Here is a 23633-nt window from a genome sequence, read left to right as displayed (position 1 = left end):
ATGTAAGGAGTGTGTTCTGTCTGTTTTCCTTGGAACATGGTCCCTGTCGGCTTTAAGCCTACCCTGGGTCAGTTGTCCTTTTACCAGCATCTGTGAGGTGCAACGCAAAGCACCTTAGTAATACCTATTGTCCACAATTTATATAGTTCTACTGTCACTGGGTGACTGCTTTTTAGGCCTCGCAGTCCGCCTACTTCTTTCTTGTGTGTGCTAGAGACATCACCTATGATTGACCCTACTCTAGCACTCGGCTTTGTTGCTACACTGTTTTAACAAATATCATAATCAGTACTTAGTATAAGTTTTATTCATTATTAAGAGGCTTGTTATGTGAGCATTTGATGGTGTTGGTACTGTATATGACCGTAGATAAGCCAATCTCATATATATAAGCTGAGATATTAACCTTGTCCATGAAATCTGTATCAAAATGTAATGTGTGGTAGATAAGCCAGATCCCCAACTTAAAACTACGTCCCATCATGATCGGTCATCATAAACAGAATATCAACAAATCTGTATTGAATTACACAAGTTAATTCTGTAATAAAAAGTGTTTAATTGTCCTTCGCAGTGTGATAGCGTGAAGCCGAGAATATAGTATTTACGATCATCTGTGTGTCAAAACAAAAGTGTTGGCGCTATATCTCAAGAACCAGTTGGTTCATTTCATTCATATTTGGCACCAAGGTGTAACTGGAGGATGTCCAGATGCCAGTCGTTTGTGGTGACTTTGCAATTATTTTCAATGTCCTTACAAGAATTTCAAGATTTGGACTTTGTATTCCTTGTTAGCGCGATATCTCAAGAACCAGGGGATACATTTCATTCAGGCCATGTTAATGAAGAATTGCAAGCTAGAAGATTAGCAAATCCTGAAGGAAGCAACTCCTATTCAGGCTGTTACAGTCACATTTTTCATTGCCAATACAAAATGTTTGTTGTAGTGGAAAGAAAACAGTATTCTGGTGTTCTTGCATGGGCTGTTACTGTTTATAAGTCACAAGGCAGCTCATACAGTTCAATGGTTGGTGATTTGACAACAGAAGATAAAAGTCAATAAGTATGCTCTTAAGAAAATGGAGTGACTGAAAGAGGATGATTTGTTCTCTTGGAAGTCTTCCCTGCTGAGCATTCCACAAGATTCACTTCTGATTGGACATCTCAATGTGCATGGACTCTATATACACCTTACAATCACCTCCTGACTGAAGAATTCACCAGTACAATGTCAGTGCTATCCCTCACAGAAACCCATCTCTAAGATGAGGAAATACACTGATATGATCGTCTCCCTTCTCATTCATTCCTTCACAAGGCATCTGATCACAGAGTAGCAATGCTAGTTAAGAGAGATCTGAGTTGCACATGGTTTCATTGTCCAACATCTCTGGAACTGATGGCAGTTATGGTTCAGAGACATCTGTATTGGTTGTTGTCGTATACTGACCTCCAGGCCCACTTAGGAACTTTGTGCGTCTTTGAGATGAAGCTATATCTTCACTTTCAACATGAATGGGGAAAACAGTTCTGACAGGAGACTTTAACATGAATAATCATGCACAACTCTGTCAGATGGTGAACAAATTTGACCTTCATCTTGTGCAAGGCAGACAATGATCTTCACACATCAAGGGTGGAGAACTTGATCTGATTTATTACTTACCACTGTCAACACTGTTGAACTGACACAACGAGCCCTGTCCTCTTCACTGACCACATCCTGGTGTGGGTGAAGATGTAGCAGGTTTGTAAACTCATGAAGCATAATTTTACTTACTTGACTTATAGGGAAAATGTTCCATCAACACACTAAAATACTTTTAAATTTCAGGGAGGGATATTGTTTCATGCCCGGACGACTTGTTGATTTTGTAGGTTTTGAATTGAAATCCTTTCCTATGAAGATATTCTATATTGTCCATCACATGAAATCACAACTTCCTGTTTTAGATAAAAGCAATTAAAAGTTGTATTTTGGGGATAAATTTTTGTCGATACGGAGAAATATTTCGGTGTCCGTCCGGTACTACCAACATCTGTTTGCCCCGTTCCACATGGTCTGCTTTGCCAGCTCACCGATCATATTACCACTATTGACACCTTGAAACGAACCTTAGTGGACAGAAAATGGATACATACGTCATAACTGCCATACTTCGACTCGTTAAAAGTAATATTTGTTGTAGTTTGACGACTAAATGTCAATATATTGTTTCTGCGATGGAAACAGCGAGATCGCGTGAAATCACAACGGTGATTTGTCAAATTGTTCCATGCAAAAAAGTATCCGAGAGTACACTAAAATACTATCGCACAACCGTGGTTATGGTTATCATTATTTTGAAGATACATAGTAAAACCTGCAACTAAAATAATACGATACAAGAACATATTATTCATAGTAAAATAATATTTTAAGATACTATTTTTTCCGATATTTGCATCAAAATTATTTTCCATTATATTATTGGGTATGTTTTAACATAAGATCCGATAGATTGGAGAACATGTGTGTACAGCTGATTGCTATTTCCGTCTTAGTTTACTTGACAATACACACGGAAATCTTTATCCTACCACATAAAACAATGCCTAGCATAACAAGAAATGCAAGTGAATTAGTTAATCATCATGTCTAGTGACGTTTTATCGCAAATTTCTCATTTTCATTGACAAAGTTTTATATAATGTTGTTCATTCACCTGAAGCGATACAATGTAGTTTTTTTACCAACAGAAAAGAGTTTGATGAAAGTGTAACCCATACATAAGCTGACCATGTCAACAGAATCATTTTTTGTGGTCCTCAAAATTCAGCTTATCTGTGGACATATACGGCACTAGTGAGTTTTCGCCAGTTATGGTGTCGTCTGTCCCCTTCCCTACATGTCAAAAGTGTGGTCGTTTCATATGGTCATTGCAGACTCTCACAATTTCTGCTGGAAGCGCAGAGACAACTTATGTACGGTGGAGTCCCATTGCAAGTTTTGCACTCTCCAAGAGAGCTTTCTTGAAACTTGATACCTCCTTCCCTAAAGCCAAGTGTAAGGAGGCAGCTAAGAAGAACATTGAAGGCATCATGTCCCTGTCTGATGCATTGACGCACAAGACCACGACACCAATCCTGACAACTCCTCAGCTTATGGTTGTCCAATCAGCACATTGGAGAAGCTATTTGCACAACAAAGTGATTCATCTCAATTGGCTGTCCGAGCAGGACCTGGTGTCCCGGCTCTTATATCTACTGATGGAAAATCCTCTCTACTTCTACTTCTACTTCTACAAAGATCTTCTTTGCCAACCCAGGATTGACCTGCACTATTTCAGTCTTCTCTCTCGCCAATGCCATGTTGCTCCAAAAGTCTTGCAAAGCTGCCTTCCCTACACTCCCTACCAGACTTTGTTGCTAAGAACGTCCACTGCTACTGGTCCCTTGGGTCATAGACAGTATACCATTTCCATGTTGGCACCTACTGTTGACCTTCCTTTTTACCATTCATGCACTCAAATTCTATCTGACAGCTATCTGACCTTCATCAGCATCTTTGGAAACTCATTTTTGTCTCATGCAAGACCCATTCTGACAAAGACATTAAAAAGCCATGGTTGCCGGCTGGCTCAAGACAACCATTGCGGCAAACTGTCGTCGAGCACAGGATGCTCTTCCTCCTATCAGTTCATGCACTGCCCACGAATTCGAGCTTTGGCAATGAGCCTGGCATCCTGGACTGGCGTTTCTGCCAAACAGGTTGTAGCTGGGGATCATACTCCATTTTTAGTGGGTAAACATTACCAGATTCAACTTGGTGTTTTGATGATTTTAAGGATATGGTGATTTATTTTATGTAAGTGATTTTTTTCAGAATGGCATTCTGTTACTTAACATAAGTTTGATTGTTAGTCTGATTGGGTAGTAAGTAGGAATCAAAAGGTAACGGAACCATGACAAGTATTACTGGTATGAAGAAAGTTGTTAAAAATAGTGATTATTCATTGATGAAGGCTGGAAGAAGTAGCCGTTAAACTTACTTTCAAACAATAAGGAAGTTGTTATCCACAAAAAATACCATGTCTTTGTATTCTTCCAACTTTTAAACGCCTTTCAAAAGCTTATTTCTGTTGTTCTTTTAGTCTTTACTTCAATGTTACAGACACTATATGCTGCAGGAAAGAGTGATGTCCTTTCAAGCAACATAGGTAAGTAGTTCAAGTATTTCACATAGCCGTTTCATTAAAAACTGATCCTTTGTTTTGATACTTTATAGGAGGGCACGTCAAATGAACTTTCAGCTCATCAAATCCAATCGGAGACGTTTATCTTCTCATTATCAGCTAGCAAAGCATTTAGAGAATCATATCTGACTTCTGACTTCGGCAGTTCTAAGTGAAGTATAAAAATGGCTATCTATGTTGTGAAATTTTAAATTTTATTCTATATGCATTTCTTCCTTCTTCTTTCGAACCTTGTGTGGCAACATCCTAAAACAAAGTTTCCAGCCCCTATGACTCAATTCGCCCGAACACTCCCCTCATCACCATTGCCACCACCTTAAAAAAATAGGTCACGAACTACAATCCTGTGCACGGTGACCCAGGCGGTTTGATCACCTGACACACTATATGCCACCTCATTCACTTATGCTTTGCCTTTGTGTGGAGACGTGCTTTGATAGCAGAGAATAAAAATTTCATTTTATCTTTTTGATTTTGGAAGTGAGCTATCTTTAATACTTCACCATCACATCATGGGAAAAAACGAGATTAAGCGTAGGCTTGCAAGGAGTGTAGCCACGTCTTCTCGCTGTGACCCACATGAACTTTGCTGTGATTGTTGTGGTGTTTGCAAGCCTTGTAACCAATGTTCCTGTTGTGCTCACTTTTCCGAATTACCTGCATAAATGCCAAGAATGTAACCTCCAAATGCTGGATGCTGAACATGGGCCATCTGCTGACAAGAAGCCCTAGCATATTAGCACGGTAGCTACCGTCCATTCCAACGTAAAGTCTATCATCAACCCACTGCCGACACCTACCATCACACCCCTTTCAGTTGAGAATGATTTAGTCTCGGACAGAGTTCAACCTGAGGATGTCATCTTATCATGTTCTAACTCCCCCCTCCAGGGTCTGCCGATTCTATCGACCTCGGCTGATCTTGACTCTTCCCACTCGATCCCTATGTCACCTATAGGAGACAAGAAGATTAGAGAGTATTCTCTACCTGCAGATGAAGTAGGAATCAGCCTTGCCATCCAGCAGACCAACAGGGAAAGATGCTCCAGTCCAAGGATCAACATTCCACGAATAATCAGATAGTCAATGTTCGCAGGATTGACAATCAAGGGGCTGACATTCCGGCGACAGACATGCCAAGGAATCGACATTCTACCGATCTACCATTGCGGGGTTGACATTCTGAGGATCAGCTATCTGCAGATCAACTTCCTTGGAAGAAGTCACAATGGTATCGATGTCTCACCGATAATGACTGTTCCGACTCTACTGAACGCCATCACTCTATGGATCAATCCTATGCCAGTGAGCACAGTCGCTTCAGTTCTACTGACCTTCATCGTCTTCTAGATTTATCGCGATCATCCGACTCAGACTTATACTCCGAATGTCAACGATGTTCCCATCGACACTCCTCTAAGGGCTATAGATATTAAAGAGATAAAGATTATGATTGATAGTCCTCTCCCTCACAGCAATATCAACACATGTGCTACAACCCTTTCACATCACCTTTTCGCTATGGGAATCATTGATACCAGCCTTACCCTGACTATTCATTGATGCCAGATTACTATCGTTATGCGCTACCTCAAGATTGACATCAGGATCCTTATCAACACTAGGATTGATGTCGACCTGCCTCTCGTACACGTTCTAAGTCTCCAGTGAACATGCATTCAGATCATTGATCGCCCAGTAGATCGCCTTCCTTTTCTGTCACCTGCTCCTCTGTTGAAACACCATCAATCGCACCCTTACCGACTTCATGGGCTCATAGAGATCAGTCTACTACATTGACTCCAGACTTTGACTCCAGACTTTGATTCTCTTCATCGACCTCGACTCAGGTGGCGCCTACTACTACACAAGCTCCAGTTCGCCTCAACACAATGCCACAACACCTGGACACACACTGACAGCGCTGCTACAGTCGACCCTGCAATAGTACCTTCAGTGATGATCTACCCAGGGACTTTGTGGTATCCAGTAACACTGCTTCCTCAATTAAGCTGCCATCTAAGTCCTTTATGACTGACCTCTATGAGAAGTTGGATTTGGCCTTTTCAGCATTTCGTCATTAAAAAGATATGTTGTCTCCTCACCGCTTTAACATTACAGAGACTGGAACTCATGGGATGTGTGATTTCATCACCTCTCCAGAGTTAGACTGGGACATTGCAACTTGTAACACCAAGCACTCTTTAAATACTTCTAGCAGACCGAAAACAGGCTCATCTTGACATTACCATCCGACGTACTCTGCCGTTAATGTCTACCATTTTATCAGCTTCTGCGGTGGTAGCGATGTCCATGGCCCATGCAAAATTATAAGAAGATGTGCACATCAGAGGGGCTCACCCTTTGAAACAGGACAAATTCCAGAGTGTCCTGGACTTGATCACTGATAATTTAGGCACAATTACTACCCTCCGCCGCTGAGTCCTACTCAGCTACTGCCCAAGGGATGATCACCATAAAGTATGCTTACATGGAGTTATATCCACTCAGGAGTCCATGTCTTTCAGATGCTATTGTGTGATAATTTTTTGTTTAATTATATAAATACTCTATCTCACATGTAATATGCCCGCCCGACTATCCCCGTATCACAGTTAAACCACCCTGTAGGCTATAAGAAAGAGAATGATGTGGCATAGGGTGTCAGATGATCAATCCCCTTGGGTCACCGTGCAGGGGATTGTAGTCAAAACATATTTGTTTGGGTGATGACTATGGTGATGCAAGGAGTGTTTGAGTGAAATTAATTTTAGAAGCTGGAAACTTTGTTTCAGCATGTTTCCACACAAGGATCAATAGAAGTAAGAAATGCATAGTGTGAGATAGGATAAGTATATAAATATACATTTTAAAGTGAAATTTTTAGTATTGTTCACTCTGCAAGTTCAGAAGCATGTTTCAGTCAAGGATGTAACAAGTTCCTTTCAGCTGTAATTTCATTCTCCTACACAGGAAACTCTCTATAAAACGGGGCGGTAGGGTAGCCTAGTGGTTAAAGCGTTCGCTCGTCGCGCCGAAGACCCGGGTTCGATTCCCGACATGGGTGCAATGTGTGAAGCCCATTTCTGGTGTCCCCCGCCGTGATATTGCTGGAATATTGCTAAAAGCGGCGTAAAACCATACTCACTCACTCACTCACTCTATAAAACACTATCCCAGGCCACCAGTTTGATAAAAATGCCAAATTTTAGGATGGTGCACAGGTTCAGATAATCGTTTTCAACCATATGAGTACTGGTCATTATTAAAGTACCAGACATATTTTTTCAAACCAGTAAGTACCGTACTGTTCGTATGTAGAAATGACGAGTACTGGTATGATATTGCACCAGCACCATTGGAAGAACTTGTGTTCTAATTTGGATATTGGTGCTAAACTACCATAAACATAACCGAGACAAGAGAATTTGAGTGTATTAATATCAGCCAATGGCAATGAAGGATTGGGTTGAGATGACATTTTCATTTTACCGGAAGTTAATGCCCGATAGAGTAAACAGAGGTTTAAAGATGTCTCAACATGTTGTAACAATTGATCATGAGAGTGTATAGTATTGTTTGCCTGCATATTTGATCTGGTTGTAAACATTTGGTATGCATGCTTCTTCTGATGATGACATCACATTCTGCTCCTTATATCTTGGGGGGCGGTCGGGTAGCCTTGTGGTTACAGCGTTCGATCGTCACGCCGAAGATCCGGGTTCGAATCCTGACATGGGTACAATGTGTAAAGCCCATTTCTGGTGTCCCCCGCCGTGATATTGCTAAAATATTGCTAAAAGCAGCATAAAACCAGACTCACTCATTCACTTATATCTTGGATTTCATTGGTTTCCTTTTTTGCTAGCAAAACAGTGAAACTTTGCATCATAATTGGCATTTAATATGCTGCAAAATTAAGTTTCTCCCATCTCCCAGAATCATTTGCACCAGATTGCATTTGTATAGTGTATACTTTTCTTGATGATAAAGTCACCGTTTTTAACATGACACTATTGATAGATTATTTAGGTTGCGAGTCCTGGCCAACAGTGTTATGAAGTGGACTGAGGCGGTGAAGATGGTTTTAGAATGGTTTATTCACTGTCAAAGATATAGATAGCATCAATATGAATTGATGTTCAGTCGAAGGAGCAAAAAGGACTTTCCTTGGCTGTGGCATGACAAAAAGTCTTAGAAAATACAAATATTTAGCATATATTACAATGATATCGCAATATATTGCCTAAATACAGTAGTTTAACACAGTAAATTTGAATAGAATAGTTAAATGCAATATTAGAACGCTGATACTTCTTACAATTAGATGTAACAATGAATGCTTTTGGCAGCACACTTAACGTGTGACGTTACAACATTAAATTATCATTTATCTGATATTTTATGTAATAATAAAATATATACATGATAGAAACGGAACCTAAACATACCTTCATTCACTATCTTACTTACAGGATGGTGCTTTAACTTAATGGTTGAATTAGTAATCTCATGCAACGCGATGCAAAATTGAAAATATTATTGTTTTAGTTTCCATGGCAATAACCTTGACATTGATTGAAAATGGCGGTAGTGCTTGTAGATCTTCTACCATATGTCACCTTGTAGCAGGCAAGTTTTTCTTACCTATAGTCAGGGGGGTTACATATTCACAGGTTAACAGCGTTTGATTTCTTTCTTCATTGTCTTCTTGTTCCTCTTGTGAGGCCATCACAGTGTCTCTAGATTTATTTTGTATACTGTGATGCTTCTTCACTGAAAATGTAAATGTCATTTGTAAATGTAAATGACATTTGTAAACAATCTTTTCACAACTTTTAATCTCTATTTCAGAGGACGAATACGTGAATGTTGACTCTGATGATATGAACAGCCTGGATGTAAATGAGTAAGTATGACACTGAAAGAAACAAATACAAAAACTATGATCTTTATAATTGTGGTTGTGTAATCCAGCATGATTACCATATATCACTGTGTATTAGGCAAGTTTTCATACCTAGAATAAGGGGTATTTCAAGGGGGCCGCCCTATACACAAGGTACAAGAGTTTTTAGGAGTTTTTTCCCCACAACAGAAAGACATAACCGTGAGCACATATGCATGTCAACAATTCCATACTGAAGTATGCAAATTAGTCATGTAATTACACTGTCTGGTTATAAAAAATGTTCATTGTATATCTGGACTTATGTTTGTTATCAATTTTATTAATTTTGTTCAAAATTCCATTCAATATTGTTAACATTAATTTCGGCAAAATCATATGTGAAGTGATCCGTAGATCGCATAACTCACTGTGATTAACAGCAACTTATCAGCTGTACCAAAGTGCTATGTTTATATGGTTGATATTATTATTTGAAATACATAGTAAAGCTGCATCTAATATAACATTGGAATATATTATTCCTGATAAAATAATAGTTTCAGATACAATACTTCGGATTATTGCATCAAAATTCTATTATTATTCAAGTTATATCATTGCAGGACTAATGCAATAAAAATAGAAAAGAAGATATATTCTTGGGTAGAAAGTGGCCAATATGTTTGGATGGCTAGCCAAGGGTGAAAAGGCGTAGCAGCGAGAGCATATTATACACTTACCTCTCCGCTATTATCCCAGACAGTCATGTTCAAGCAATGAGAAAATGAGAACAAGACAGCACAAGGAGGGCGGGCGGGAGAATAGTTTTGTCTGACAAGCGAGTCTGGCGGTGATGTGAGAAGTGAGGTAAATCACCATAATGACATGTAGATTGATGTAAGCACTAACTGATGACGTCATATGATGACGCAACTGGAAAGCCGATGTGGTGTTTATAAACAAGCGCACATGGTAGGCCGATGCCAACGATAACACAATTTCTTAGGTTAACGCAAAATGCGATTATTTGGTAAAACTTTGCCAAATCACCGGTAGATTGGGAAAAAACATGGGTAGAGCTGATAGCTGTTTCCGGCTTAGTTTATTAGAAAATATACACGATAATCTTAATCTCTGCATAGGAGAATAGGAAATACAATTTAAATGGTAAATCATCATGCCTAATGATGTTTTGTCTAAAATTTCAAATTTGTATTGGCCGAGTTTGTTAATTTAGCTGTTTGTTTTGTGAATTCGCTAAAAGAGATACAATGTAAAATTATTCTTCACATAATACTTGAACTTGAAGACAAGCATGTTTTTATTGCATGCACTGGTGATGTTCTTCATCCCGGAACGTTGTATAGACGAAGAGAAAGGTCATTTGAAACTGGCCTAATGCTGGTTTCTGGATGATATCTTGAACAGATGTTGACAATTTCTCAGTATTGGCACCCTCACGCTCTATAGCTAGATTTCCACATGTTATCCAGGTCTCCAACCTCCTCCAGTCAGTATGTCAGGCCAGTTCTGTGCTACCTACAGTTCAGGTATTGTGCAGGAGCTGAAGTAGGTCTCAGAGTACTTGGATTACATCCACAGATGTTCTCCAGATGTAATGTTTGAATTTCAGATTCATCAAAATGAAAGAACTTATCATTACTTATCATTACCAGTCACCCAGCCTTATTATCAATAAGTAAAAAATTAACAGACTTTGACAATGCACTGAACATACAAATGGTCTCCTGATCAAAGTCAACAGGGACCACATTTCTGTAGCCCTGTTTTTGAGCTCAGGTTGACGTTAACAATTGCATTATGTTATTGGGTGGGATCTTAGTGTTGCACATGGTGTTGTATTCACCTTTGATAGTTGTTCAGACTGCATAACAGTGTACCACCAATGAAAGCTAGAGTTTCTAATTTAGTTTGCATATGCATCCACAGTTTTGATTCTGTTGTGTTCACCTGACACCGAAACAGATCTTGGTCCCTCACATGACAACAGGGAAATCCTCCAGGAGTCCTTCAAGATTCATTTATATTGGCTATCCAGCATAACCTCATTACAGGTGGAATTTATTAGAAATCTTCTAAAGCTATGAAACACAGTTTACAGCCTTCTGTAGAAGGGAAAAAGTCTCTTGAATAAAATGTCTTGAATAGAGTCAAGACCTGGAAGTAATGTTTTTGAATTATAAGTACATGGTTTATGTTAATATATTGGGAGTTTTGAGAAAAGAGGTTCTGTTTTTGCAAGTACTATCAAACATTTCCAGTATAAATTTGTTATTAATACTTGTGTGAGTTATGTTGTGGTTCTTAGGGGGAAGGTTCAGTCTTTTTTAATGCGTAAGATTATGATTGTTACTTTAGTGGACACATTGCAAAGTAATGAAAAGTGCTACCAGTAACTGAAGCACAACAGAACTATGTTGGGAGAATCACAGTTGGCTATTATGCCAGGGTATTCAATTTGTCCAAGGACACCCTTTCGTGACATTTGTCCCAAAAGCATAGTATGTCACATAAACTACCCATCACAGGCTGACCTAACAATGTGTTACACTGGATGCCCAGGACTGCTTCAAGTGGTTACTTCATTTGCAGCAAAAGTGTACAATGGTGTCCTCTATGACAGCAGCAATTCAGGTGACATTCCTGAAGCAGACTGAGTTTTCAGAGGTTTTGTTTTGACGTAACAACATTGCCAACTGTGACGTCAGTGGTGTCAAGCATTCAGAACATGTCCCAGCCAGGAATGGAGGACTGTTTGCTTCAATGGCAACATGTGCTGAACCTGCACAGGCATCTTCCTGAGACAAGGGAGTTCACTGACTTTATGAGCCCAGTTTCCACCAACTCTGAATTAGGCTGTGGCTTTTACAAGTTATGTCGCCACTACTGACCAATCAAATTCCACCTCTCATATCACTTGCATTTGCTTCAAACAAAATGTCTGCGCCCAGTCTTGACCATCTGATAGATAATCAAGATCTATATTGAAATGAAATAGGTCTAACCTCGCGCAGTCAATCAAATCACTTGAGCACCTTAATTAAAAACATAAACAAATTTGGAAAATATCTGTTGATGCCCAATTGACAGTACACATGCTCTGAAAATCGTGCATTTGAGCGTTGTCATTATATTTATGAACCTGAAGTCAATTTTGTTTTAGGGTTTTGATTGGAAAATGCTTTCTTAGTTCATCCAAAATATAACTCCATAATTCTAGCCCAGTTCGGCAAGTGTGGAAACTGGACTTTTAAAGTCATTTAACTCTGGAAGATGCTGGGCAGGACGTATTAGGCAATTTTTGAAGCTTATGGTGGACATGTGATATGTTTTCTGTGTACTGTGTCTACAGTTGTCTGGTTTACAATAAGTCATCACTCATTAAGTGATCAAATGTGCACAAAATGCGTGTTTTTTACCTCCCAAATGCCTGGTAATGCTTCTTTTTATTTGTTTAGTATATTATTCAACCATGAAACATAGGAGGGGTGTTCATTAGAGATTTCCCCTGACCCACTTCCGATGGACCTAATGGAATGAAACCTGGCATAGGTATTAGTCTTTCTCCACATAGGAACCACCAAGAGTTACACACTTCTCCCATTGTTTTATGCAACTATGGAGACCTCGCTTGTAAAAGCCCTCATTTTGCGTCTCAAACCATGACTTGACTTCCAGAAATCAGTGTTTCATCATCTGTGAAACGTTTTCCCTTCAAAAATGACTTCATGGTTGGAAAGAGGTGGAAGTCAGATGGTGCAAGGTCAGGATAGTAAGGAGGATGTGGAAGGATTTCATAGCCACAGGACCGCGCTTCTGTCTCGGCAACATGAGAGTTGTGTACTGGAGCATTGTCTTGTAGGAGACGGACACCCTTGGTCAGCATGCCACGCCTCTTAAGCTTGATAGCGTCCCGCAATTTCCACAGCAGTGAAGCATAATAAGATCCTGTAATTGTGGTACCCTTTGCCAAGAAATCCATCATCACTACTCCGTGCTGGTCCAAAACACCGTGAGCATGACCTTGCCTGCAGAGGGTTGGACACATGCCTTCTTTGGGGGTGGTGACTCCACATGCTTCAATTGCATCGACTGAACTTTAGTCTCAGGATCATAGTGATGGACCCATATTTCATCCTGTGTGATAAAGTCTGTCAAAAAAGTTTACCTGTTTTTTTGGGCACATGTCCAAAAGATCCTTTGAGCAATTGACTCGTTCCTGCTTTTGGAAAGATGTGAGCAACCTGGGAATCCATCGTGCAGACACCTTATGCATGTTCAAATTGTCATGGATGATTTTTTCCACAGACCCTACACTGATCTTGACATCTTGTGCTAACTGGCGAACAGTTATACGTCGGTCTGCCAAAATGGCGGTCTCCACTTGATGGATAGTGTCTTCATCAATGGCTGAATGAGGGCGACCAGGAATGGCAGCTGTTTCCACAGATGTCCGATCACACTTGAACTGGCGATGCCAGTGTTTAACAACGTCGTCATATGATGGGGCATCTTCCCTATAAGTTGCTTTCATTTCGTCGAAAGTTTCTTTTGGTGTGCGACTTTTCAAATATAAAAACCTAATCACTGCTCGGTATTCTACTGGCTCCTTTGTCACATCCTACTCGATCATAACACCTGTAAAAGTGGTAAGATTAATAGTTTGGTGCTGCAAATTCAGACATAACCCATAGATACATGTATCATTACACATGTGAAATTTCAACCAAATATGATAACCCTAAGTGGTTTAGGGGAAATCTTTAATGAAGACCCCTCGTAGCTACCATGTTGAAGTTTTATTAGATTAAGACCTTCTCCGTGTAGTGGATAGGGTGTCAGCCCAGTGGGTTGTTAATGGTCCTTAATGCCTGGCACTTGGCATAAAGGGGGTAAAGCAAGGACTTATCTGAGTACTCAGTGTGAGTGTCACACAAATTATATTTGTTATATTATTTGATGGATTGATGATTGATAGAATGATAAAACAATGTTATCAAGGATACATGAGATCACAGCTAGGGGAAAGGTAATTGAGTCATATTGTCAGCCCATTAGCTTTGTTACCAAAGCATCTTAGATTTGCTGATAAATTGTGTCTTGCCATGTGAAGTTGGTGGAGCTGATACAGGTTTGCGGGCAAAGCATAATGTTTCCTGAAGAGCTCTTTCAGCAAGGCTGTAGGAGGGTTTGTCTGCAGTTGGTTGGTCTGACCTTTCTTGAGTTGCTTGGTTGTGAGGATTTGTTCTATGATCTTGTTTGTGATGGTGTAACCAAACAGACAAATAGTTTGAAGAGGATCGTCGGATTCATTTCACCGTTCTCGGTTTTGTTATTCCTCTTGTAGGCATATTACCCTACCCTTATCATCGCCACAACTCTTTATGCGGTCTACAATGAAATGTCACCTCAATTTTGATAAAGAAGTTGTTTAGCCACCAGAAATTGTTCTTGTTTAGATCCATAGTACATTCCATGCAAAACCTTATCTTCCATTTGAGATTACATCACTATTCATATTAATATATTGTAAATATTGCTGGAGTGTGTGGACATATTTCATACTCAAATGTATATCAATTTCATGGTATGTCCTTATATATTTAGGGATAACTTTAGCAAACAAATATTGCATTGTTTGAATTCATTTCAAAGTTGTTTGTTTGATGTTTAACGCTGCACTCTGCAGTATTCCAGCTGTATGAAAGCGGTCTGTAAATAATCCAGTGTGGACCAGACAATCCTGTCATTGGTATCATGAGCATCGATCCACATCGAGCCTGACCACCCGATCCCGTTAGTCAGCTCTTATGACAAGCATAGTCACCTGTTCGGCAATCATTGGTTGCTGAAGACCTAATCTACCCCAGTTCTTCAGGGGTTTCATGTACAGGCTCTTATGACATGTACATGTACCACAGAAACTGCAAGGGTGATTAGTGATTAAAAGCAATCTCCGCAAAGACTTACTAAGCAAGTTAGTTAGACATTGTAAAAACCATATGCTGATGGTTGGCCCCTTTGAAATATACATTTATGACCAAAAGAAATTAAAATGTCATGAAATTTGGTATATGTATAGTTTGTAGTGGGGTTCAACACATTTCATTCTGTTTCTTGAAATAGTTCATATTTCTGCCTTTGTTTTCCCTTAGCAGTTCGACAATACTGAAAGCCCAAACTTTATTGCCATTACTTGACTGATTTCTTTCAAAATGTATTGAAATTAAGCTTATGTGTATTAACTAGTGGGGGTCTAACACTTAAGTTCTGCTTTGCCCAATAGTTTAAATTTTGACCTTTTTGTAAACCTTGGCACTTTAACCATGCTCCTAATTTCTCCTAAAATGCATTTTTCTCACATTATAAACACCATCTCCTTGGAAACCACCGCTTAAACTTCACATGCTTGAACCCAGTAATGATGAAACATCAATTTGTTCAAGAGGTTCAAATTTGATGTTCTTGCAGTGAATCAAATACATGAGCACGTAGAAATATGATATTGATATATTCAGTGGTTTTGAAGACTGTTTTATTCTTCATTGCTTGCAGATGGATTCCCATATGACATTTTGACAGTATGCAGATGAGCTGAGTAGGAGACTCAGAATTTTCCCATTTACTTTTGCTGATATTATCTTATCATTCTCTTTCAGACGAAAAAATGAAGCATGTGCATATTTATTCATTCCGTATCAGACAAATTCTCGTGATGTACTGATGACACTGAGTGAGGATGATATAAAATATAAAGGAATCCTGACGCCCAACCTCTACTATCATCCTAACCATGAAGTCATAGTTTTTTCTTCTCCAAATGGTATGTATATGCCTTCTTGTCTAGCCGTAATCATACTAAGTTAATGTTATCAATGTCCATGCTTTCTATAAGGACAACAGATTGAAGTCTTATGTTACCAGTACTTAGGTGTTAGCTCTTATATGACAGCTCATAGCAGCTCAATGAAACAGGATTAAGACTTGAGGAAATAACAGTAATGTGACTGTTTCTGTTTTGGACAAACCTTTTAAACACCTCATATTTGATACGAGTACATTCACTAAGAAACTTACTTTGTTCAAGAAATTATTTTTTAGTTATTATTTAAGCAGTCCCTGTAAAGGGGCACTGCTTGATGTGTTTGCTCAGATTTAACTCCCACCACCACAGCCACAAATCTCAACCATGTGCTAATGGTCATGGTCACTCAGTGTGAACTAGGCGAAATGCTTGTGTTCAAGATACTTTACACTTGAGTATTTATGATTGGAATTTGGACTCCAACTCTTTGGTAACTATTGTTTGACTTCTCAAGGTCACTAGAGATCAAATTTGGAAACAAGTCCTAATTTGACCAAATTTTGGATTAAGTCCAATCATTTAAGAGGACTTACAAAAATTAACTCCATACCCACTATCATATGTCATGGTTGTGTCAAATGTAAATGTTGCTTTGTTATTCACTCTTGAAATGACTTGCAAATTGTAACACAAACTTTGTTTGCCACAAGCAATGTACATAGACACGTGATTGGATGATGTTAAAGGTCAAGGTCACTCTGAGAAGTAGACATCCAAAAAAGTTTGTGTATAAAATATTTGAAATTGGAATCTTGATGAAACTTTATTGTATCTCTGCTGTTCATAGCTGAGACTGTAGGTCAAGGTCATTAAACTAGAAGTGCTTGTAACTATGTTATTGATGTAGCTACAAGCAGAAGACTTTCTCTTTCAAATTGTAATGCACTGGGCATGAGTTTTCCCAAAGCAGAAGTGTTATTATTAAATTGGAAGTAATTACAACTTACTGTTATTAAAGTAGCGAGTGTCATAGGACTCACGGACCTCTGAGCATGGGAAACCTTACATCACTTGTGTTGGAGTCCTCTGTCTATTTTTAACATTTCTCTGGAACCCCCATTTTGTAGCTTTTTTAACCTGGGACCCCAACAAGTAGACACCAGTTATGTGTCTTAGTTTTGTCACCACCATACCATGCTCGAGGCAAATGTCCAAGACCTGCATCATTTCAGGCTTTCCTCCCACATGCCGTGATATAACTGCAATACTGATCAAAGCGGCATTAAACCCAAATCACTCATACAGGGCCGGAATGTATGTCCACAGTTTAAGCAGAGTAACTTAATTTCAGAAACTCAATCATACATGTTCGAGATAAGCAAGTTTCCTAAGATGTGTCCGATTGGCTACTTGGAAAATAATTGATTGTTCCTTAACCAATTAGAAGCTTGTATTTTAATGTAAGGTAAGATAACATGCAATGTCTTCTCACTATTTTCTTATACTTTGTTCCAGATGCAGCTTTGGCCAAGGATGCATTGGCCAAATATCAACCAGAGAGACTTCCCACAAATGTTAGTTTTTATATGTCATAATCTTTTTTACAATCTCACTGAATGTAGTATGAACGTGTCTTACATGTGTACTTTCATCTTGTCTATCCATCCATTTAAATCTGTTACCAAGAACAAATTAAGGAAATCTAGCTATAAAATTTTGTCAATGGATCTTTAGGTAAAAGTAAATGACCAAATGTTATATAGATCAGTTAGATTCAATAAACTGGTTATACTGTTTGTCCAATTAGCTAATGAAAGTGGTACAATTCTGTACCATATGTGGTTATAGGTGCTCATGTGTAGCATGGTTACAGCGTACATAAGCTAGGATGCATGTCTACACCTCGAAAATTTGTTTTGCCAGTATGATTTACAATAATAATTTACAAACTACAAACATTTTTTGTAGATTGACAAAATATTTTTCCAAACTGCTCTTCTGATGTTAATTATGTTGAGAGCAACATGAGATTTCTCTTACCTGTCTAGTCACCTTAATGATCTGTTCACTGTCAACAGATATTCAAAGGATATTGGTGCTTTTGTCTTTTTAGTCAGAGTCTGTCATACCATATCTCCTTTTGCAACCATTCCATGATGATGCCCCAGCAGATATCCATCCCCCTTGTTGGAAGGTCTGGGGACATAGATAACTCTTCCCCTGCTCCTGTTTTTCGGTCACAAACCCTACCGATTTGGCTATATCTATGGATTACGATCTGAGACTACCACCTTCTTATGTAACACCAACCCTGGGTCCTGTGTTTTACGCTGCCAACTTGAACTGATTATGTCCGACCACTGGATCCTAGATGTTTCTTTCAGCTACAAGTAACACTTCCATACCCGTCCACTTCTTGTGTCCATCCAGATTCCATCTGCAAAACTAAGGGCACCTGATCTTGCCATCAACACAATGCTGAACAAACAAGCCATTTTTGTATTCCAAGATTGGGGCGTCAGCAAACTCTTTTATTCTCCGGTATTCTTGGAACAGAAGAAAATACCACTAAAATGAGGATAATTATCGATCTCAAGAAGATGAAAAAATTCTCCCTGAACTTTCCTCAAAATTTCACATACGGAGTTTGGCTTTTCAGTATCGATCTATTAGAGGCCTATCTCCAAGGGCAGATACATCAGTCGTCACCAAAATATCTCCTTCGCAATAGACACAAGTTGTTATGAGTTCGGGTTCTCCTGTTCAGGATCTCGATTACACCATGGTTGTTCACCATAATAATGGCACCTTGATTTGTTTGCCACATGCCTGAATTAATTTATGTCAGTCTGTTGCCAGACCTGAGGGCATTACAGATTGACGCCCTGTTGATGGATTGGACAGATCTCTTCACTTACACATTCCCTCCTTGGTCTCTCCCAGACAAAGTACCGTAATTAAAAGATTTATATGATGAAATCACAGGAGGTTTATAGGAATTGCTGTCAACTATACAGGGAGTGTCATAGAGGAAGAACCTGCCTTCCCTCTGGTATATTCTGGCAATGATTTAATAAAGGTAGATGATTCCTTACAATTATCAAACAATAGTTATCAATGTTAATAATTCAAAGAATAATAACTCTTTTACAGAAGTACTTCCTCCCACTTCCCAAATCATATTTTTTTTTTGTCTCTAGTTGATTGATGTTTGGAAAGAAACAAAATATTTCCCGCCTTCACACACGAGAGCGCTGTGGGCTGTTGGGTGCTATCGTGGTTACAACTTATTATTGTATAGTTGACAGTAAAGAGCCAAAATACAGGAATTTGAAAATGGTGTGATAGAGGTAGTATTCTTAGAGTTATTACCATGATAACATTTGTTTAATTTCTTGATGGCACTTGCTATACAGATCAGTCTTTTGGAAAACTGGTGCCTTTTTATGATTTGGGATTTTTATTGTTTATATATTTATGTTTTCATGACGACAATTTGGACTTCACTGAAAATGAGAATAGTGCTCGTTTCCAGAGCAGATCTCCAAAACCATTGAATATTTCTAGATGAAACTTGGTATACAGATCAGTCTAGTGGGAAACTGGTACCTCTTGATGATTTGGGATTTGAAAAATACTGAACAGCATAATTCATTTTATCATGGAACTGAAGGTATCCAATGGCAATGAATCAAAAGTAGGGTATCAGTAGCCAACCTCCATTTCCGATTTGCACCAGACCTGAGGTATATGTAATCTCCTGATACTCTTGTTCCAAGTGTTGTCATAAAACGGTAGGCAATTCAACCAGCATTTAAACTACTGATCTAGGGAAGTATACACTGTCTTGAACTGCATACAAAAAGAAAACGAGAAAAATGTCCAACAACAAACCAGAAGACAGTGTCAAGGAACTTGGGAGGAATTTACAAAAAGCAATCAAATACATGATGAAAATCTGATTGGAAATTGTATCAATACCTTGTGTACCCTTCTCAAGCATCCAGAAATACCTGGACATGATGCCTTATTGATGAAATAAACCTCCTGATGGAGTCATTGGATATTTGTTCAACTCCTCCAATAAGAGTAATTTCTGTCACCCGTGGTGGTGTATACTGGCACCCTCAACTCAGTGATCAACACAATGTACATAGTTATCAAATGTATTGCCATACAACGAGTCACAAGCATTTACAGCCTGGGCAAACAAACACATGGGCTCGGAATATGACACAAAGTTTACAATATCTCTGCCCTACACTGACGATGTGAGAAAAGTAGTGAGACTGACTGACCTTACAGGCAGCCCGATAAATTTGCCTGTTGCCCCAAATCGTGTGTGTTTGTCTTAACCAAAGTCTAACGCTTATATAGTCACCAAGAGAGGCAACTGGCTGTGTATGGCAACACTGTCCCAAACCAAATCAGCAACCACCTGTCTGCCCCCGCGGGAAGAGACATGCACTGAATGAAGGACAAGAGTTGAAAGACAACCAAGCATCACCAATCGGATTTTGTTACAGTAAGCATGACACCTGAAGCCACACCTGTATGTTATTGATGTTGAAATTGTATGAATCGAGCAGTGAGGGTCTGTTATTGTCCTCTTGGATCAATCTCCCTTGTGGGAAAGGGGAGCACAACTGACTGGGCGTTCAAATTTCTACGAATGATGACAAAACATGTCTATTTTTTCTCCAGAAATTCCATCCCACAACATGGTACCAAAAAGGTGAACTGTTTGGATGTATCCTAGAACCATTCATGCAGCTCTCTGTTGATACACCCACATCTGATCATCAGGATGGAACAAGCTGAACCTACTCTCGTCACTGAACAGTACCCTTGACCAATCACCTTGTTACCAACGTCACACAATTCAAGACCACTGTCATCTATTTCAACAGTGGGGTATGTAGGTGCGATTTCTGCAACTCATAATTATCTTGACACTGTGCGTGTGCGGATGCAGCATCCCAGTCCCATCAAGGGTGAGTGTGACACCATCAGATACAATGTGGACAAATGGTGGACAATGGACATTAGGGTGTACCTGAGTGTTCTTGCAATATGGACCCATGTACCATTCCAAGACCCCTCTCTATCCTTTCGGTGATAATGCTGCTTACCTTGGAATTTTTCTTGTGGCTTTTATGAGCTGTGATGATTTTGGATCCAACAACTAGATTTTTATACCCTCTGTGCATCTTCATCTTGATATAGTCTGTCCTGCCATCAGTCCATAAACTAAAAAAAACGTTCAATTTTTTTCAACGAAAATTGGCAGTTATATCAAACATTCCCTGCAGTGGTGCCTGCTGCTATTTGCAGATTTTTGGCATTTTTATTTTTTTTATTTCATTGGAAACAATTTCGACTAGTCTTATGAGGGGGTGGATTTCGTTTCCAGAGCACAACTGAAAAGACGTTCAATATCTTTTAACAAAAAATGGCAGATATATCAAACAAATCTTGAAGTGGTGCCTTTTGCTATTTGCATGTTTGGGGCATTTCTATTTTTATCGATTTCCATGTAAACAAATTGGACTTAGTCTCATAAGGGGGTGGATTTTCTTTCTGGAGCACCTGTCTAAAACTATTCAAAATGGAGGGGTAGGTGTTGTTTCCGACTCACAACTTCAAAACTGTGAAAGACATTTCATCTGAAGCCAGTACATGTACGTTTTAACCAAAGGATAAAGTGGTGCCTTTTGCTATTTAGGAATTTTCAAAATTTGATTTTTGTTATTCTTTCATGACACTTTACACACACAAAGACTAGTTTGTCAAATTGTGCCTTTTGCTACATAGGGGTGTTTAAAATATAGACATTTCCATTTCGATGGCAACAAGTTTGACTTTGACTATATAATATATGTTCATAGTGGCGTATTTGTCCAGGACATCTCTCTAAAATTGATATCTATTCTTTCATGGCACTTTACACAAACGGAGACCAGGTTGTCAAATGGTGCCTTTTGCTATTGAGGGATTTTTTTAATTTATATTTTTTCTGTTTGCATAGCAACAAGTATGATTTTGATTCTGTTTATCGTGGCGTGTTCCTGACAGAAATACAAAATTCCGAGTACCAATTCCATGGTATCGTTTTGATAACTCAGTAACTATACTCTTGTATATGGACAGTCAGACAGATTAGATAGAAATTCTCTCATCATGTTGGATTTAAGTAACAGTCAGATGATTTGTTATTTCAGATTTGATGGAGCCATTTTTCTGATGACACATGTTTTTTAATGTGAAAATTACACAATAAACACATTTTCTTTTGGACGAGAGCAAGGTCATATGATTGTGAAACTGATGTTCATAAGTGGCTGAACAAACCAATTTGACATTCATATGTTTTTTCACAATTCTGTCTTCTTGAAATGGTGTAAACACTGTCAAGCTAAGTACACATTCATCTTGAAATGATGTAAACGCTGTCAGGCTACGTACACATTCTTCTTGTCAGGCTATGTACACATTCTTCTTGAAATGATGTAAACACTGTCAGGTTACGAACACATTCTTCTTGTCAGGCTACGTACACATTCTTCTTGAAATGATGTAAACACTGTCAGGCTACATACACATTCTTCTTGAAATGATGTAAACACTGTCAGGCTACGTACACATTCTTCTTGAAATGATGTAAACACTGTCAGGCTACATACACATTCTTCTTGTCAGACTAGGTACACATTCTTCTTGTCAGGCTACGTACACATTCTTCTTCTCAGGCTACGTACACATTCTTCTTGAAATGATGTAAACACTGTCAGGCTACGTACACATTCTTCTTGTCAAGCTAAGTACACATTCTTCTTGATATGATGTAAACACTGTCAGGCTACATACACATTCTTCTTGTCAGGCTACGTACACATTCTTCTTGAAATGATGTAAACACTGTTAGGCTACGTACACATTCTTCTTGTCAAGCTAAGTACACATTCTTCTTGATATGATGTAAACACTGTCAGGCTACATACACATTCTTCTTGTCAGGCTACGTACACATTCTTCTTGAAATGATGTAAACACTGTCAGGCTACTATCACAGATGTTCTCCCTATGACCTATCTGAGTGAAGAAAACGGGAGAAATTTACATCCCAACTATCGTATGGACTCAATACGTGTCTACACTAACCGTGACAGTCAACAGCAATCTGTGAAGTTACTAAAGTATCGTATTGACATATATTTACAATCACCTTTCAGTGAACTTCCAATTGAACAATGTCTGACACTTGTATCTGCCACAGGTGCATCTACAACTTAAAACATCTCTCCTATCATATCTATCATGTCAGACATTTTGATATATTTTTCTTGAAGTAAATGTATTATGATGCAAAGTCTTTGTGACTTACTTACTGGGGTAGTTTTTAACAGATCTTTCTCATCTAATGTGAAATCTTCATAGAGTGAGAGTCAAACACTGTATAAACATCATCACAATCTTCAACGTTCATACAGTTTGGCGCTCTCTCTATGAAGGTTCATAGTCCAATGAACTTGCACAAAGTGATTGTCAATTCTTAAATATTGATAGTTTAAACCAAATATTTGATAAACCAAGCAAGTATCCTTCACTTGATTACTTAAAGAAATTACGTTGATCGACATTACCAGTCGTAAAGAATAACATATGTGTGAGAGTAAAATGA

At 38.8% G+C, this 23633-nt stretch overlaps 1 protein-coding gene across 1 annotated transcript in view; it reads left to right on the top strand.

Moving 5' to 3' along the window:
* Positions 1-23633, top strand: part of LOC139452234 (uncharacterized) — a 131637-nt gene that overhangs the window by 88512 nt on the left and 19492 nt on the right. Inside the window, exons 15-18 of the mRNA XM_071233634.1 lie at positions 4154-4199; positions 9090-9144; positions 15807-15970; positions 17468-17526. Coding sequence (XP_071089735.1) covers positions 4154-4199; positions 9090-9144; positions 15807-15970; positions 17468-17526 — 324 coding nt within the window. The remainder of the gene's footprint in view (positions 1-4153; positions 4200-9089; positions 9145-15806; positions 15971-17467; positions 17527-23633) is intronic.

This window comes from Haliotis cracherodii, unplaced genomic scaffold (genome assembly GCF_022045235.1).
Source record: "Haliotis cracherodii isolate W230 unplaced genomic scaffold, xgHalCrac1.p SCAF_9, whole genome shotgun sequence".
Classification (NCBI taxonomy): domain Eukaryota; kingdom Metazoa; phylum Mollusca; class Gastropoda; order Lepetellida; family Haliotidae; genus Haliotis; species Haliotis cracherodii.
Note: the sequence above shows the minus strand (reverse complement) of the source record. Positions and strands in the feature narration are given on the sequence as shown.